We start from the raw sequence: 17130 nt of genomic DNA on the forward strand, positions 1-17130 counted from the left end.
TCAGTTTGTTGAATTTTAGGCATTCTCGCTTTTTGGATATCCTTCTGATTTCTATTACAAAATGCATGGAGTGTTGAGCTTCGTGAAAGCTCATTTACTTTGTCTATTAAATATGGCTCTTTTTTTTTATTAAATAGCCACATAATTATTTAGTTGTGTATTCACTTTGTCTATTATGTAATTCTAATGAGAGCTAAATAATCCTTTAGCTCCGTAAATAGATGTGATCCGATTAATCTATGTCGACATTTTTTTATTTTGCGTGATTATGAATGAGATCTTTTCAATTTTAGTTATTTATTTCATTTATTGTGTTTGAGAAAAAAATTACAAGTTTCAATGGGGCACTCGAAATTTGTAGTATAATTCAAGTTCCGGATAGATTTCGATTACAGGTTCCAACATGGTAGGGTCTGTTCCAAAATTTTAGAACGTGTCCCATACAGAGTAGAATCCAAATATTGTAAAAAAGAAGGGTATCTGGACCCGTACACCTCAACAATTTACGGGTGCTAAGGTGATTCATTAGGTCGCTGCCGTACAAAATGGTTTTTTGGGAATTGGGCCTGGAGCTCTACCCGAGCCCATAAGAACAGGCCCGAGCCCATGTTCAAGCCCGAATTTGGCCGGCCCGTCCCTAGTCATCTTTCGACTCTTTCCAAAGCACCAATCCCGCGCTTTTTCTCTCTCTCGCTCTCACTCACTCACTGTCCCTCTCTCTGTGCGGCATTTCGCGTCTCTGCAATTCCGTCAATTGGCCGGATGTCTCACCCTATCGTCCTCTCCGACGACGAGGACCGGATCGTGCTCGACACCCCGCTTCCGACAACATCCAAGAAGCGGCGTACGGGGCCGGATGGGGGGCCAGACCCTCCGGTGCTGATCCTCGACGATGATCCCACACCCAAGAAGTTCGGCTCCAGCTCCACTCCCTGCTTCGTCGCCGAGACGCCGTATTCGGACATTGCTATCGTGAAATGCACGTCGAGGGTCAACTTACCCGATGATCCCCAAGCTAGGGTTTCTCCCGACCGCCCGAGGTTATCCGGTCAGTGTTTTCCTCAACTTCGCAATACGTAAATTCCTGAGCTTGATTCGAATTACTTCCATAGGGATGAGTGGCTTTATGCTGTGCAATTTCTCTCCTTGATGGAATCGAAATGAGCAGTCACTGGAAAAATTCATTGGAATTTTGTTTTTATCATTTTTTTTTGTCCCCTTCGTTGGGCTTTCTTCATCGATGATGCTATGTCTTTTTGTTCAATTATGTTCAGGAATTAGTGGAATGATATGCTTGGGTTCTGATAGTGACTCTGACGGCATTTCTGAAAGGGAAACACCGAAGAGAAATGAGGCAGCTGGGTCTGCTTCAGGCGCAGAAGAGGATGCTAGACGTGATTTTGGTTTCGCTGAGCCCACATATTCGGTCGGTCAGTAACTGTTGACTCATGAACTTTTGTTCGCTGCCTATTGTTGATTGCATGAGGGCTGACTGTGTGGTTGTCTAACTTTTAGTTGATTGTTGTCTTGCGGTTCATGAGCTGCCTGTTTTTTGAGATTATTGGAATGTGCTTTTCAGGGGATTCTGATTTATTTCATGGGTCTGGAAGCAACTTGCATCCAACATCTGTACCGGAAGATATACGACTGTATCAGGTACCTACACATTATGCATGTTGGCAGTAAATTTGATTTCTTTCTCCTCAGCGGCCTTTGCTGGCAGTTGGAAGTTTATCACTATCTAGTTGCTTCCGCTTTTAGTTGGAAGTTGATTAGGATAAGTAAATCTGCTAGACTAGGAATGAATTGCTTCTGAGTCTGATTTTATAATGGCTGAAGTGAAACTTGTTTACTCCAAAGACGATTGTAGATGTTTTTGGCTTATGCAACAGGAGAAGCGTCCCATTTCAAACGCATATTATGATGTTTGATAGTCATTCAGGTAGATCAAGATGACTCTCCTGACAAAGAAAATTTCAGCAAGGAGCAGATGGATGAGAGAGCTAAAAATAAAAGCAGACAAAAGCCATATTCTGATAAGAACGCTATTGTGGATGGAGGAGTCATGAAAAAGAAGATGACGAAAGAGGAAAGAGTTCGTGCAGCAGAAGAGAAAAAGCTCCAGAGAGAAGTAAGGATCCTCGATTCCAAAGACCCAGTTTTTAGGTCATCACAAAGCTGATTAACTGCTTCAATCCATTTGCAGCAAGAAAAGATTCGTGCAGCTGAGGAAAGGAAACTAAAGAGAGAAGTAAGGGTTCTTGACTCCGATGTTTGATTTCCTATGCTAATTAAAGAGAACTAACTTTGTAAAATCCATCATGCAGCAAAAAAAGATTCGTGCAGCAGAAGAGAAGCTAAAGAAAGAAGTAAGTATATCTGACAGTACTGTCTGTTTCTATTTTCTGTCAATTAGGAGTACCTGACTTAACTCCATGATGCAGCAAGAAAAGTTGGCTAAGAAGGCTGAAGCTGCTGACGTGAAGAAAGTTAAGCAGTGGGAAAAGGGAAAATTTGCGCTGAAATCCATTATCGCTGAGATTGATGCTAAAGTTGTTGAGCTTGGTTCAATTGGAGGTGTGACGTTAACATTATCAGCCTGCTTGTTCAGATTTTTCCTTTGTCAGATTTCCATTTTTCTTTTTATTTTCTCATTGTATTCAGATAATTAATTTCTTTTCAGGACATCTTCTAACAAGACTCTCAGAAAAAGGACTTTCATTCCGCATAAAGTCAAATCCAATTGAAAGATCAATTGTATGGACGATGTCTGTTCCTGAAGAAATTTCACAGGTAAATAGTACTAACCAGGCCTGACCTCTTACTTAACAAGTGATCACGGAACTTTTGCCGATCAGGTGTTTCATCTAATAGTCTGTCGGTGAGGGTGTGGAAGATCATCCTAGTGGTCTCATAATTATCTGTCTAGATATACATTCTTGTGTTAGAATTATCATCATCATCATCATTTCGTTTCTCAGAAGAATTGCTTTTTGGTCTTTCTGCATAACTTATTCTCAAGTTACTTTCTCCCACATGACATTTACAATTTAGTTTGTGATGTGTTTTCTGTCTCTTTGCAGCTTTCTTCAGAGGGTGCAGAAGTTTCATACATAGTGCTTGTCTATGAGGCAGAAGACTTTTGTAACCTTGTAAATGGATCTTTCTTGGAACATGTTGATGGTGTCCGTCGTCTTTATCCGTCTCACACAATATGCTATCTCACAAATAGGTTGATGGCATATATCAATAAAAGGTTGGACCTTATCATTCTTCTAAGTGATGCTTTGTGTTTTCCCTTTTTTGTTTTGAAATTTATTTTCTAAAGCCACTTTGTGCAACTTTAGGTATCTTAGGACAAATTCCACTCGTGGTGATCTGATATTAATAGATCCAATTTTCTCATTCTTTTTCATGAAGGATAGGTTTACAGGATTCTGTATATAGAACTAATTTTAACTTAGGTCCTTCTGCTTTAGGGAACAGGAACAGTACAAGAACCCGGCAAACAGTAATGGTTGGAGACGACCCCCGGTTGAGGAGGTCGAGCTGCCCATCTGTCTCTGCAATACATAAATATTATAATGTACTCTTTTAGTTGTTGTACAATCTCTTCTGGGACTACTTTCTTATGCATTTTGGAAATTTAAATTCAGGTATTGGCGAAATTAACCACGCATTTTGTTAGAGTACACTCCAGACAATGTGTAGATGAAGCTGAAGTAGCTGAGCACATTGTTGGCTTAACATCCAGTCTGGCCTCTTGCCAATTTAGGTAACTGTCTTGAGGAGACCCCATTGGCAATTAATCTGAAATTACATGTTTGATGACACTAGCAATGATCAGCACTTTTTATTGTAATTTCTAGTCAGTTGTTTGATATTAATAGTTACAATGTTAGACACCACTATAGTTTATTTGTATGACTTCTGACTTTCTGCTTTGGTCTTATAAAGACATAACAATGGCATCATTTCAAGTTTAAGGAAATCCTCTGGCCGAGAAGAAGAAAAAATCCACAAATCCATTCTTTGACCTATCAAAATTTTGAATGGTAGACTTATTACCTATTTAATGGCAGAAAGAAGTTATCACGCCTTTCAGTGAGTGCTAATGGATCTATTATCCCCAAAGATGCTGCTGATCGGAACTTAATGAAGAACAATGTCTGGTGAGTCCTTTCGGTAAAATCATTCATGATATAGTTTAACGAGCATGTTGTCATACATTTTTATGCATTCCTAACTTCCTTATATGGTCCATTATACTTGTATGGCTGTACATTTGTTAATATACACCCTATTTGGTTCATATCTGAGTCTATTGGCTGTGGATGCTGCACAATAAGTATAAACAAACCGATGCCCATATGACAGCAAATGTTTTTGTGCATTTCTTAGCTGCTATATATTTTCAAATATTTAGAATTCCAAATCCTTCTTGTCTGCAATATTCAGGTTAAGAGCTCTTGTTGCAATCCCCAAGGTACAGCCACGGTTTGCTATTGCCATATGGAAGAAGTACCCTACAATGAAATCTCTTATGCGTGTTTACATGGACCCAAATAAGTCTGTAAGTTTCTGCCTTGATAACTTTTATCGATGATGGGATCCTTATTTCCTAGTCGTTTCTCTCCGTCTGAAGCGATCCTTCTGAGATGATTGATCAGTTCTGCACCGTAAATACTGCAGGTGTATGAGAAGGAATGCTTGCTCAAGGACTTGGTGACCGAAGGATTAGTTGGGCAGGATAGAAGATTAGGTGAGGTGTGCTCGAAAAGAGTGTACAGAATACTCATGGCTCGGAGCGGCAGCATCAAAACAGATGATATAGAGGATGGTGCTGACTTTTTCAGATCCTAAGATGCATTTTTTTCCTAAACCCCGGTCTCTCCGTTGGTCTTGCTCCAATGTCAAATTTGTTGTACAAATTCAGTTACCGCATAATCTGTGTCAATTACCATATCTGGGAGCATTGAAAATGTATTTTGGAATATGGCAGTAGGACTGATCTGATCCAAAGTTATGAGTATTTTAGATGATATAACATGTGGAGCTAGCACTCGTCTTGACTTGACCGACTCGAGATGCAACTCGATTGACCGACTCTACTCTTGGTATGAGACCTTGAAATATAGCTTGTAACTGGTTGGAAGTTGTGGGGTCTGTTCATTCAATGGCGGAAGCGACTCTGTACCTGCAGATAGTGGGCGCTTTCGACACTCTGTCGTGATATCCCACGATCAATAGGGCCCAACAAGCCTCGTCCTCCTCCAATTACACCACTTGTGGAGGTGGCCACAGCTTTGTCTCCCAACTCTTTTGTGTGGATAGGTCCCCACCAGCAACATAACTATCCAGCCATTGTAATTGGACAAATTTTGTCTAGACATGGCTTTTAGGAGACCCGAGGCATGAAACAGTCAGTCATATGAGCATAGTGTAAGGATTTGAAATTTTCTAAAAGCATATTGTAATCAAAATTATGTCAATTTCTGCACAAGAATTAGTCTCAACCAGCTACAGGTCACGTCATCATCGATTCTTGAGCACCCCGGGGGCGTACTCAATCCGATGCGCGAACCATTTCAAGGGTCCCGATCATGTTCTCAGACAACGTATCCCTCTTAACACCATTGTCCCCCATTATATGTGTTATTTGCAATTGAATCCTTGACGCAGACCCTTATCTCCCCCATCATCCACCATCGTCACCACCACACACAGAGATTCCTAACACCCTCCTCTTCTATCGTTCACAAAAAGCCACAAGAAATTCAATTTCCCTTCCACTTCCTCTGTAACCAAACACGGTCACGTCAATCAATGGCCACTCATTCCGCACCATCCCCCAATACATAAGAAAGCTAGCCTCATGCTATATAACATATATAAGTTGAGATTATTGTATACGAACACGTTTCATTCCATCCCTAGCTAATTCCTAATGGAGAAGAGCAAGTCCTTTGCCGGCTACTCGAGCTCATATTCGGAGGTCAGGTTCGGCCTCGAGGACAGGTCCAAGTCATACAGCTTCAATGGGCCGAGCGATGGCCTCGATAGGCTCGGCCCGTCTGGGAACCCTGAGCACAAGAGGCAGCAGCGGGTGGCCTCGTACAACATGTACGCCGTGGAAGGCAAGCTTAAGTCGTCCCTCCGCAACAGCTTCAAGTGGATCAAGAGCAAATTCTCCGACAATTTCTACGATGTGTAAGCCTGACACCCTTCTCGGCCGATTAATTACCGGGAATTCAAAGCGCGGTAGCCAAGAAGGAAGAGCGGGCTCTCTTCGACGAGACTAATTTTCTTTCTTCGGTCTCTTTTATATGAATCGGTTAGGAAAAAGTATGTAAAAAGAAGTGTGAAATGTGAATTTAAACATCTGAATCTCGTCTCATCCCCATATATTCTTGTAAACGATAGGTTTTGCCCACTATATTAGCTAAAAACATGAATTAAGATTATGCATATATTTGCGTTGGGCTCGCACATTAGTTACTTCAAATTGATAGGTTCGTAGCTGGGAGAGTTCTGCCAATGCTCGGGGTATCATGGTTATCGAGTTCGTGATTAAAGCCACTTCCACCTAGCCTCACCTTCCGGCAAAATCACTAGAAATATGTAGGTTCACTTGCAAAGGCAGGTCCTTCAGGTTAGCCAGACTAGTCCTAGCATATAATAAGATACTACCTTTCTAGGCCACCCACTCAAGCCGAATAAATTGACGAAAATTGGAAAAATGTAAAGATAGAAAGAAATTCATTGATGAAGGGAATTCAAAAGTACAATTAACCATGTGGTAGAAAAATATTTGAAAAGTTTATGTAGAAAGCTCTCATGAAACGAACAGATGTATCTCGTCGAATAAGCTTTAGGAGTTTACTTACATACATATTTCCTTTATATAGTAGTATAAATATATAGATTTGCAAACTATGAGCTAGATTGCAAAACTATATGTACAAAAACTAAAATCAACCTCAACCCTCCATAAAAGGGGTGGGTGGTTCGATTAATTTAGCTGGGCCTTCTTCATGCTCCAAGCTGTCAAATTCGAGATGTGAACATCCTGGCACCCATTGTTGAAAGCATAGAGGTGGGCCCCATCTCTGGTTGCCAGTTTTGGGTAAACCCTAGCAGTGATGCAGCCCTTCCCTTCCCCACCAAAGCTCTCCACAATGGAGTGGTCTATCTGTTAAAAGTACAATTCAATCCACCCGTGAGAATATCCATTTGCTCAGAAGAAAATTAAACTTAGAATTTTGATGGTGATCCCTAGTTACGGTTTCTACAGACCAAACTGAGATTTAATATTTGTTTACATGAAGCGCAGTTTACCAATTTCATCATATTTTGTAATTTTTTTTCCACGACATTTTATGATCAAGCTTTTAAGCACAGCACAGATGCCGCGAGAGCATTAATAAACAACCTGGTCGAGAATACGAATTTTTGACCAGAAAGAAAGGAAGAATCGTTGTTTACAGGCCGTGTAGAACTCACCAGGGTCCTCAGAGACAACTTCTCCTTGGCAGGGTCCACATCCAGGAAAACTCCATAGTTAGTCTTATCGTTGCTATTGTCGAGGGACGACCTAAAAAAGCGTAAAAAACAGAATAATTGAATCAGAATCACGAGTAGTGTAATATGTAGTAAGGTTATATGAAACTCTGAACAAGATTTGGATCTACCCACTTTCGCAAGCATGCAGATATGTATGTATATACCTGCTTTGGTCACTGCACATGAGAACAACAAATTTGTCTTTGCCCTTAAAGATCCTAAAGAAGATGGCCGTGTACTCTTCCAAGCCCTCGGAGGCTAAGGTCTTTAGCCCAAATGGTCCGATCCCTCCTTTGACTGTTGCAACCTTTTCGGTACACAGATCTTGTGCATTCGTCCAACCGGGGTCGAATTTCTCAGCCTTATCGAGCTTTCCCACTTCGAATGACACCTCCACATCCGCCTAAACAAAGACAGTGATAAGAGGGGAAATTAATAAGATCGGGGTTAAGCCAGTGTATAGTGGCTTGGAGTCATTCCAACGACAATATGAAAAAATTTGTCTGTTGTTACAAATTAATAGTTTTACTCAGAGCAAGAGACAGAGAAGACTACCTGTGAAGCTGTCAGACCAGACACTTCAAGCTTAGTCCCTTTCTTCAGCAGCTTGTTGCACATGTCGACTTGACCAGTACGTAGCTTCTCTATTTCCGTGACCGGCCACTGCACCAGTTGCTTACCAGACTTGTGTAGCCAAATAGTTCTTGGAATCGCCTGCGGTTGAATTACAGTAAGTGCATAGAAACAAATCATGCATGTATATTATATTCCCTTCAAATATTTGATCGAACGAAACTTGGTTTAGGGTCTTTAGACTGGTTACCTGAACCCCGGCCCACCCTTTCTTGATATCATTGTCCCTGGTGGACGACTCGTTGATCCAGCCCCAGAGGACCCTCCTTTTCTTGTCACTGTCGAAGAAAGTCTTGGATGCATAGAACTTCCCATAGTCATACCTGAGGCCGGAGTCAAACTCTATCGAGCCCTTGGTGGGCACATAGACATCCTTAGTGGGGTTATATGTCCCAATTGTGTAGTACTCCTTCTTGGTGTCGTCCAAGCTTACCTTGAGCACGTGTTTCACGTGAGGTCCAGATGCCGATGTGTCAAGGCCGACGTGGCCAGAAGTGGAAACGGGGAAGAAGTCAGGGCATTCCCACATCCCGGTCTTCTTGGCACTGTGAAGAGGGCGCTTTGCTTTTTCCCAGTGAATGAAGTCCTTGCTCCTATACAAAATTGCCATTCCCTTTCTTCGCCTCTTGCTTCCGATAATTACCCTCCACATCCCGTCCGGACCCAGCCAACCTGTGGTCGGGTCCCTGAAGGAGCTTGCATTGATCTTGTTCGATGCAGTCGGGGCCATTAAAGGGTTCTTTGGAGACTTCACCCATTCCACGAGGTATGGGTCGGATAGGTCCTTGGGGAAGGCTATGTTTTGGACCTGCTGTTCCTCAGGGTTTATACCGGTGTAGAGGATCACAGGTTTACCATCAGGAAGGATCGTGGCCGATCCTGACCAGCAACCTTTTATATCGGCTGGCTGCGATGGGTAGATCGCTGGCTTGTGCGGGGTCCAGTTTACGAGGTCCTTAGACGTGGAATGAGCCCACACAATGTTGCCCCACACGGCCCCCTTGGGATTGTATTGGTAGAACAGGTGGTATAGGCCTTTATAAATCATGGGTCCTGCATATAGTCATTTGAACATAAAATGCATCATTTATTATACATATCGTAAGAGTGTCAACGTGATCTTATTTTTCCATTTCTCTCCTTTCTTTCAAGAAGAGATACGGATAGGGTTCCATATACTACGTGTGAATAGACCAATTAAAATCGAATAATTTTGTAAGATTATAACAAAACCCGTGGACTTGCAAAATTATACGTAAACCATCACCATATTATTGATAATATAACAAGAGCGTTCCAAATCAGTTGAGACATATGACATTCAAGATCTATATATAGGTGACAAAGCTCGAGATTTGGAGAAAATGTGAAGACTCACCATTAGGATCTGGGGATGCAAGAGAGCACCACACATTTCATCCCAATGCACCAAAATGGCAAGAACAAGAAGGTGGATGATCCATAGTTAGCGAAAGTTAAGGATAAAAGATGAACGAATAATAATAGCAAGAGAAAGTTGTAATGGACACAAGAAAATGAATTTACCGTTGATCCAATGCTTGGGAGGTTGAAAGTGGTAAGCAGTCCGGAAAGGTTGGTCCGCTGAAGAATTAACAGTTAATGATTCAGAGTTCTGGAGGTGTAGAAAGACCTGGTGGGACGCTTCGACTGTTCCATGTCTGATCAAACTGGAGAAGAAACAAAGACAGCACAGAAGAAGAGAAGCAGACCAAGAAGAAGAAGAAGAAATGGCCATGGAGGATCCTCTGTGATGTTTAGTCAATTAATTGGTAGAAATATCAGAGAAATAATCAATACATCAAGGGAAAAAAAAAAAAGAAGCTTTCTTCTCTTCTGTGAACAGTTTTTTATTTTTGAGCAAGAAGGTTGGGGGACGCAGAGTGTTCGGAAATGGAAGTGTTAGGTGAAGGAGAATGTTTAGGGCTCCCTATATAGTCAAAATCTCTCCGGATTATCAGACAAACGCTATCTACAATTTTTCTTTTGGATGAATATATAGATGGAAAGCTAATGAAGATCTTACCAATTTAGTCGTCTTAATTATCCTATTTTGGTAGATTATATAAGTCACTAATTCAATCCAAAATTAGCGACTCTATAACAGTACAGTGAATGATTACCGATAAGAAATTTTTGGACGTGGCTAATAAGAAACCGAGTGAATGGATAAATAACTGTAATGATTATTATATCCTTTTCATCACATTATTATGGGATAGGATCTTCTGGTTGAGAAATTTTTTTTGTAGATAGGAACAACAATCTATATATACATGAAAACAAAATCCGAACCGAATTTTTACGCCGTCACATCATAAAAAATAAGAAATGAGACTCTCTCGCTTTACCATATCATCACTTATGTATTAATTAAATTTTTTATCATTAATTATGCAATAGAATATTTATATATTATTTAAATATAACCCAACAAAATATATACAATATATTAGTTGCTATTTAGGAAATTTTTATATTGTAGCAATCGAATTGCAGTTCATATGAATCATATATATTATAGCAAAATATAGAGTTAGAAACCAATATTAACGAATATAAAGATAACGCACAATCTTGCATAATAGGAATACAACTAATTTTTATATTGGCAGCTATATATATATATATGTATATGAAGATTCATTATAGGAACTATAATGTTATTAAATTAATATCATATCTTTATAACCAATGTTTGGGAATCTAAAAAAAAAATGCTTTATTGTCTTCTGTGAATAGTTTTTTATTCTCTTTTGAACAAGAAGTTTGGGGGACGCAGAGAGTTCGGAAATGGAAGTGCTAGGTGAAGGGCTCTATATGTAGTCAATGTCTCTCCGGATTATCAGATAAACGCTATCTTACCAATTTTCTTTTGGATGAATATATAGATGGAAGGCTAATGAAGATCTCACCAAATTAATCTTCTTAATTATCTGTTTTTGGTAGATTATATAAGTCACTAATTCAATCCAAAATTAGTGCCTCTATAACAGTACAGTGAATAATACGGATGAGAAATTTTTGGACGTGGCTAATGAGAAATTGAGTGAATGAGTGTTAATCACATAAATAACTGTCATGATTATTATAAACGATAATAATCTTTATTTTATCTTTTTCATCACATTATTATGTGATAGGATCTTCTGGCTGAGAAATTTCTTTTCTAGATGGGAACAACAATATATATATATATATGAAAACAAAATCCGAACCGAATTTTCACGTCGTCACATCATAAAAAATAAGAAATGGGACTCTCTCGCTTTGTCACGTCATCACTTATGTATTAAGAAAATTTTTTTTATCATTAATTATGCAATATAATATTTAAATATTATTTAAATGTAACCCAACAAAATATATACAATATTTTAGCTGCTATTTAGGAAATTTTTATATTGTAGCAATCGAATTACAGTTCATATATATTGTAGCAAAATGTATAGTTGGAAACCAATATTAATGAATCTAAAGATAACGCACAATCTTGCATAATAGGAATACAAGTAATTTTTATATTGGCAGCTATATATATATAGATATATATATATATATATGAAGATTCATTATAGGATCTATAATGTTATTAAATTAATATCATATCTTTATAACCAATATTTGGGAAGAGAACGTTAGATACAGTTTTTTCATTCTTCCATTTAAGCATTATAGAATCAATACATTTGTGAGAAAAGAAAATCAAATTAAGCATTTCATAATTACTATTATTTCAAAATGTTTTACTAGTTCAGCTAGCAATTTTAATAATTGTTCCCAAACTTTATAAATTAAACAAAAACTCATAAAAATTAAAAGAAAATAATTTGTGCAACACATTGGCAAAAGGCTAGTATTTATATATATATATATATATATATATATATATGTGGCATTTGGTTATGGAGTGTAGTTTAACTCCATTACCTTTTCAAATATTAATGTATATATTTAAATGATGCTGTAATAATGGTAAGGAAAAAATATGTGTGAGCATTTATTATTAAATAGGAGAAAAAGATAAAGTAATAATGATTATATTGTTGAATTAATAGAAGAATGGAGTAGAGTGAGGAGAATTATTATTAAAAAATTGATTGTAATAATGATTATGAAAAAATATACGTGAGAATCTATAATTAAATAGAAGAAAAAGATAAAATAATAATGATTATGTTGTTGAATTTGAGAAAAAAAATGAAGTGTAATGAAGTTGTAATGTAGTTAAACTCTATTACCAAACGACCCGCAATGATTACAGGATGTACCTTATCACGCATAAAACACAGCTTTTCCCTTTATTTTCTTCACCATATTAATTGTTATACTTTAATTGTTATCGTTCATTTTTAAGAATTATATCAACATGCAATGTACAACTCATAATGACTTTTAAAGTATACAAAAGAAGAAGCATGAACATATGTTACATGAAGTACAACATTTTCGATCAATTTCTTTATTTTTCTTTTATTTATTCATCGATATCTTTTCATATGTGTTGCTAAACTTTGCTGCAATTTTACTACTCTAGTCTTCATCTCATTTGTAAAATATTCCGGCCTTACATGTATCAAATTCTCCCTCACCATAAAAAGCCCTTGTATTTTTTATGCCTTCTATCATTTTATATTTATTGAGATGTACTACTATATGTTTTTCGACATTCTTTTCCGTTGTCAATAATGATATTTGAAGGATAATTAATTTATAAAATACCTTATAGTTCAGGCAAGAATTAAGCTGCAAATATGTATGAAATGTACCCTATAATTACACACCAATATATATAATATATGAATATTGTGTGTTTGTTGTTTCAATAATTATAATAATTATCTACCATATAATACACGATGGTGTAGTGAGTCAGACTATTTTCACATGCAATGCACGCGATTTTTGCACTAGTATTCATAAGCATGTCCTCTATCACCTTATTATTTGGAAAAGTTAATTCAGAGATGAAGAAGAAAAAACAAGGAAAGGGAGATTGATTCACTGCAAGCTTTTAAGTAAACAATATCTCATATTTCCCGAGAAATAAATGAAAGTGGAACAGTAGCCCTAGAAAAATCATCATCCTTCCCCAACCTTCACGTAAATAATCAATTGATCTGGGCCTTGTTCATGCTCCAGCCACTGAAACTTGAGATCCGAACGGCTTCGGCTGCATTGTTGAAAACATGGAGGTGGGCACCATCACCAATTGCCATTGTGGGGTAAACTCTAGCTGTGATGCATCCCTTCCCTTCCCCACCAAAGCTCTCCACTATGGAGTGGTCTATCTGTAAAGTTCCAGACACGTGGACCGATTTGTCAAGTCCAATTTTATTTTACTACACAAAATTTTTTACCTTTCATACTTCAAATACTGTTAGCTCACGTTTGATAAATTAAGTACTTAATTAGTTAAGAAAATAAGTGTATGAGAAAATGAGAGAATTGATAAGGATGATGAGATGTATTTTAAGAGTTAAAGATACCAATAAGTGAAAAAATAACTTATTCTATTATGACAAATTTTTTGACTTAACTCATTAAGTAATTTTTGACTTAATGATTAATTTAGACACTCATTTCTCATCTTTCCCACATTTTTTTATTTATTTTCCCTTATAACTAACTTGTAACTAATTTTTAAATATTTATTTGACTAAGTTGAACAGACACACCATGTCTCCTTGAATTTACATTTACTGACTGCCTCGCCCAATATCAGTTTAGAAGAATCACGAGATCATCCTCAAAAGTGATGAAAAAAAGTTCCACGTAGTAGTTTAAGGTTTTTTACTTAACCTATTAAGTAATTTTTGACTTAACGATTAACTAATTTAGCTACTCATCTCTTATTTTTTTCCTCATTCTCCAATTTATTAATCTATAACTAACTTATAAGCACTTATTTGACTAAGTAAAAATAAACACACCATGTCTCTTTGAATATTTTTGTTTGAATTAAGGATCAAAAGTATTTAATTTATTATATATATATGATCATATATATATATATATATATGTGTCTATTTCTACCTCTATTTTATAGAGCCTATGAATTGAACTCACCAGGGTCCTCAGCGACAACTTCTCCTTGGTGGGGTCGACATCCAAGAAGACTCCATAGTTAGCCTTGTCTGTGCTATCATCGAGCGACGACCTACAAATCGGATCGAAAACACGACGACGTTCACAACCAGAATCCAGACCCGCATTAATGTTTCTTCACAAAACAGAAAATTTTCCCAATTTATAGGGAATGAATGAGCTAAAAAAGAAGAACACATATGTATACCTGCTCTGGTCACTGCACATGAGCACCACATATTTGTTGTTGTTGGCCTTAAAGATCCTAAAGAAGATGGCTGTGTACTCTTCCAATCCCTTGGAGGCTAAGGCCATTATCCCAAATGGTCCAATCTCACCTTTGACGGTTGCAACCTTTCGGGCACAAAGGTCCTCTGCATTGGTCCAACTTGGGTCAAACTTCTCTGCCTTCTCAAGGTTGGTCACTTTAAATGACATCTCCACATCCGCCTACAAATTATCAAACTCCAAATTTTACAACAAAAGCCATTTCACTACGAATTGCATATAAAATTTGATCGATGCAGAGAGAAAGAAAGCTAACCTGTGAAGCCGTGAGACCCAGCACTTCAACCGTAGATCCTCCATCAAGCAGCTTGCTTGGCATGTCAACGTGACCTGTGCGGAGAGTCTCCAATTCCGTTATTGGCCACTGCACTAAATGTTTCCCGGACTTGTCTAACCAAATAGCTCTTGGAGCAGCCTGCAGTTATTAAATTTGGAACCAAAATAGTCAGTTAATTAGCTCATTTCTCGGAACTTCTAAAATTGAGTGTACTTGGAAAGATTCGATTTGGACCAGTCACCTGAATCCCTGACCATCCTTTTTTGATATCATCATCCGCACTTGACGACTCATTAATCCAGCCCCAAAGAACCCTTCTGTTCTTAGCACTGTCGAAAAAAGTTTTGGAAGCGTAGAACTTCCCGTAATCAAACCTGAGGCCGAAAATATCGTCGATCGAGCCCTTGTTGGGGACATAGACATCCTTAGCATAGTCATACGTCCCGGTTGTGTAGTACTCCTTGGAATTGTCGAACAAGCTTACCTTGAGCACGTGCTTCACGTTTGGGCCATCGACTGACGTGTTGAGGCCCACAGGGGCAATAGTGGAAACAGGGAAAAAGTCGGGGCACTCCCACATCCCGGTGTCCTCGGCGGAGTGAAGAGGCTGCTTAGCCTTTACCCAGTGAATGAAGTCCTTGCTCCAGTACAAGATTGCTATTCCTCTTTTGCCTCTCTTGCTTCCGATAATTACCCTCCATCTCCCATCTGGGCCTAGCCAACCCGTGCTTGGGTCCCTGAAGTTGCTTGCATCGATCATGTCCGGGTCTGACGTGGATTGAACCATTTCAATGAGGTTTGGCTCGGGTAAATTATTCATCGGGAATGCTATGTTTTTGTCTTGGTGATCATTGGTGTAGTAATCTATGGTTGGGCTGTCAAAGGAGCTTGCATCGGTCATGTTCGAGCCATTTGGGTCGATCACAGGATTTAGTGGGGATTTCACCCACTCTTCAAGGTAGGGATCGGATAAATTCTTAGGGAATGCTATGTTTTGAACTTGTTGGTTCTCGGCGTTTATCCCAGTGTAGAGGACTGCGGGTTTACCTCCCGGAAGGATTGTGGCCGAGCCTGACCAGCAACCATTTATATCGTAATGCTGTGATGGGTATAGAACGGGCTCGCGAGGGATCCAGTTGATGAGGTCCTTCGATGTGGAGTGGGCCCACACGATGTCGCTGGCCCATACTGCTCCCTTGGGATTGTACTGGTAGAATAAATGGTACAGGCCTTCATAGATCATTGGTCCTGCATATAAAGCCATTCAAATTTGTAATTACTTAGGATCATTATTAGTGTAAAAGGACTTGACTTTTGAGGCCAACTAAAAATTTTATTTTAAATTTTAAAATTGATTTTTGAATTGATTGTGAATCAATAATACAATTGAATGAAGAGACAAAAAAGAAAAGGTCAAAAGTAGCATCTTCCTTGCAATTGCAGATGGCATTAAGGGATGGAGGAGAATCAAAGGCTCACCGTTAGGATCTGCCAATCCAAGACCAGCCAGCCCAGACATATTGTTCCAAAAATAACACGATCAGAAACCAATCATTAGCAAAGATTAAGGTTGAATGAAATAAACAAAAGAGCGGACCGCTTGCGAAAAGGTTCTGAAAAAGAAAAGGTAGAAACAGTGTCAGTAGGGGAGAAGCAGAGAGAACCAAACCATTCATCCAATTCCTGGGAGGTTGGAAGTGGTAAGCAGTTCTGTAAGGCTGATCATCCTCTGAAGAATAATAATCGGTAATTGAAGATGATTCAGAGCTCTGAAGAAGATAGAAGAGGCAGAAATAGCACAGAAGCAGAGAAATGATAGCAGAAGAAGAGGGAGACATGGCCGTGGAGGCTCTTTCTTCTGTTTGTTGTGCCTCTGTGCTCTGTATGCTTATGATATATATGGAGACCTGAAGATGGGCAAGATGAGAAGAAAAGGAGGAAGAGAAAGCTATTGTTTTTGTTGTTGTTGTTGTGAATTCAACTTATCTTATCTTTTTTTTTATTAGGTTAATTTTGCAGTTTTCGTCTCTTCTCAGGTTTATTGTATGAGGAGAAAGGCAATGTTATGCAGTAGCGTATATTTACTTATCTAAAATCAAGATATCTCAAATTCGATTCCTCCATTATCTTGAACCGGTGCTTCATGGTGTTTTTTTTTATTACATAAAAAGAGCCACACAAATAGAATTTTACTTCCATTGGTGGTGCTTGGAATGATAACTCTTTTGCGAAACGATATGAGTTAATTACTTTCAACGGTTGAA

The 17130-nt window shown here is 38.5% G+C and overlaps 4 protein-coding genes across 4 annotated transcripts; 2 read left to right on the top strand and 2 right to left on the bottom strand.

The window, feature by feature from the left end:
* Positions 1 to 674: 674 nt before the first annotated feature.
* LOC116210196 (crossover junction endonuclease EME1B) lies at positions 675 to 5077 on the top strand. Its single transcript, XM_031544024.1, has 14 exons — positions 675 to 1048; positions 1275 to 1430; positions 1580 to 1656; positions 1943 to 2131; positions 2207 to 2251; positions 2328 to 2369; positions 2445 to 2577; positions 2684 to 2793; positions 3084 to 3256; positions 3480 to 3543; positions 3657 to 3775; positions 4083 to 4172; positions 4459 to 4573; positions 4693 to 5077. The coding sequence occupies exons 1-14, from the start codon at positions 763 to 765 to the stop codon at positions 4861 to 4863; spliced, it is 1770 nt and encodes a 589-aa protein (XP_031399884.1). The 5' UTR covers positions 675 to 762; the 3' UTR covers positions 4864 to 5077.
* A 672-nt stretch (positions 5078 to 5749) lies between these two features.
* On the top strand, positions 5750 to 6468 carry LOC116210252. The gene has a single exon (XM_031544104.1). The coding sequence runs from the start codon at positions 5948 to 5950 to the stop codon at positions 6212 to 6214; it is 267 nt and encodes an 88-aa protein (XP_031399964.1). The 5' UTR covers positions 5750 to 5947; the 3' UTR covers positions 6215 to 6468.
* Positions 6469 to 6742: 274 nt separating this feature from the next.
* Positions 6743 to 10158, bottom strand: LOC116210198 (beta-fructofuranosidase, cell wall isozyme-like). The gene is made up of 7 exons (XM_031544026.1): positions 9742 to 10158; positions 9575 to 9583; positions 8387 to 9249; positions 8119 to 8277; positions 7728 to 7966; positions 7504 to 7594; positions 6743 to 7192 (listed from the first exon to the last, which is right to left on the bottom strand). Exons 1-7 carry the CDS (start codon positions 9950 to 9952, stop codon positions 7013 to 7015), a joined length of 1752 nt encoding a protein of 583 aa, XP_031399886.1. The 5' UTR covers positions 9953 to 10158; the 3' UTR covers positions 6743 to 7012.
* A 2972-nt stretch (positions 10159 to 13130) lies between these two features.
* LOC116210191 (beta-fructofuranosidase, insoluble isoenzyme CWINV1-like) lies at positions 13131 to 16832 on the bottom strand. The gene is made up of 7 exons (XM_031544018.1): positions 16536 to 16832; positions 16346 to 16354; positions 15108 to 16114; positions 14846 to 15004; positions 14510 to 14751; positions 14284 to 14374; positions 13131 to 13505 (listed from the first exon to the last, which is right to left on the bottom strand). The coding sequence occupies exons 1-7, from the start codon at positions 16702 to 16704 to the stop codon at positions 13326 to 13328; spliced, it is 1857 nt and encodes a 618-aa protein (XP_031399878.1). The 5' UTR covers positions 16705 to 16832; the 3' UTR covers positions 13131 to 13325.
* Between the last annotated feature and the right edge of the window lie 298 nt (positions 16833 to 17130).

This window comes from Punica granatum, chromosome 6 (genome assembly GCF_007655135.1).
Source record: "Punica granatum isolate Tunisia-2019 chromosome 6, ASM765513v2, whole genome shotgun sequence".
NCBI classification, from domain to species: Eukaryota; Viridiplantae; Streptophyta; class Magnoliopsida; order Myrtales; family Lythraceae; genus Punica; species Punica granatum.

Excerpts from the sequence above, each read along its gene's own strand:
- LOC116210198 (XM_031544026.1), bottom strand. The coding sequence starts at position 9,952 with ATGGCCATTTCTTCTTCTTCTTCTTGGTCTGCTTCTCTTCTTCTGTGC. Across the intron at positions 7,595-7,727 it reads ATGTGCAGTGACCAAAGCAG|GTCGTCCCTCGACAATAGCA; the intron begins GTATATACATAC and ends ACGCTTTTTTAG. Across the intron at positions 7,193-7,503 it reads AGTTGTCTCTGAGGACCCTG|ATAGACCACTCCATTGTGGA; the intron begins GTGAGTTCTACA and ends TACTTTTAACAG.
- LOC116210196 (XM_031544024.1), top strand. The coding sequence starts at position 763 with ATGTCTCACCCTATCGTCCTCTCCGACGACGAGGACCGGATCGTGCTC. Across the intron at positions 1,431-1,579 it reads TGAGCCCACATATTCGGTCG|GGGATTCTGATTTATTTCAT; the intron begins GTCAGTAACTGT and ends TGTGCTTTTCAG. Across the intron at positions 1,657-1,942 it reads AAGATATACGACTGTATCAG|GTAGATCAAGATGACTCTCC; the intron begins GTACCTACACAT and ends ATAGTCATTCAG.
- LOC116210191 (XM_031544018.1), bottom strand. The coding sequence starts at position 16,704 with ATGTCTCCCTCTTCTTCTGCTATCATTTCTCTGCTTCTGTGCTATTTC. Across the intron at positions 14,375-14,509 it reads ATGTGCAGTGACCAGAGCAG|GTCGTCGCTCGATGATAGCA; the intron begins GTATACATATGT and ends TCCGATTTGTAG. Across the intron at positions 13,506-14,283 it reads AGTTGTCGCTGAGGACCCTG|ATAGACCACTCCATAGTGGA; the intron begins GTGAGTTCAATT and ends GGAACTTTACAG.
- LOC116210252 (XM_031544104.1), top strand. The coding sequence starts at position 5,948 with ATGGAGAAGAGCAAGTCCTTTGCCGGCTACTCGAGCTCATATTCGGAG.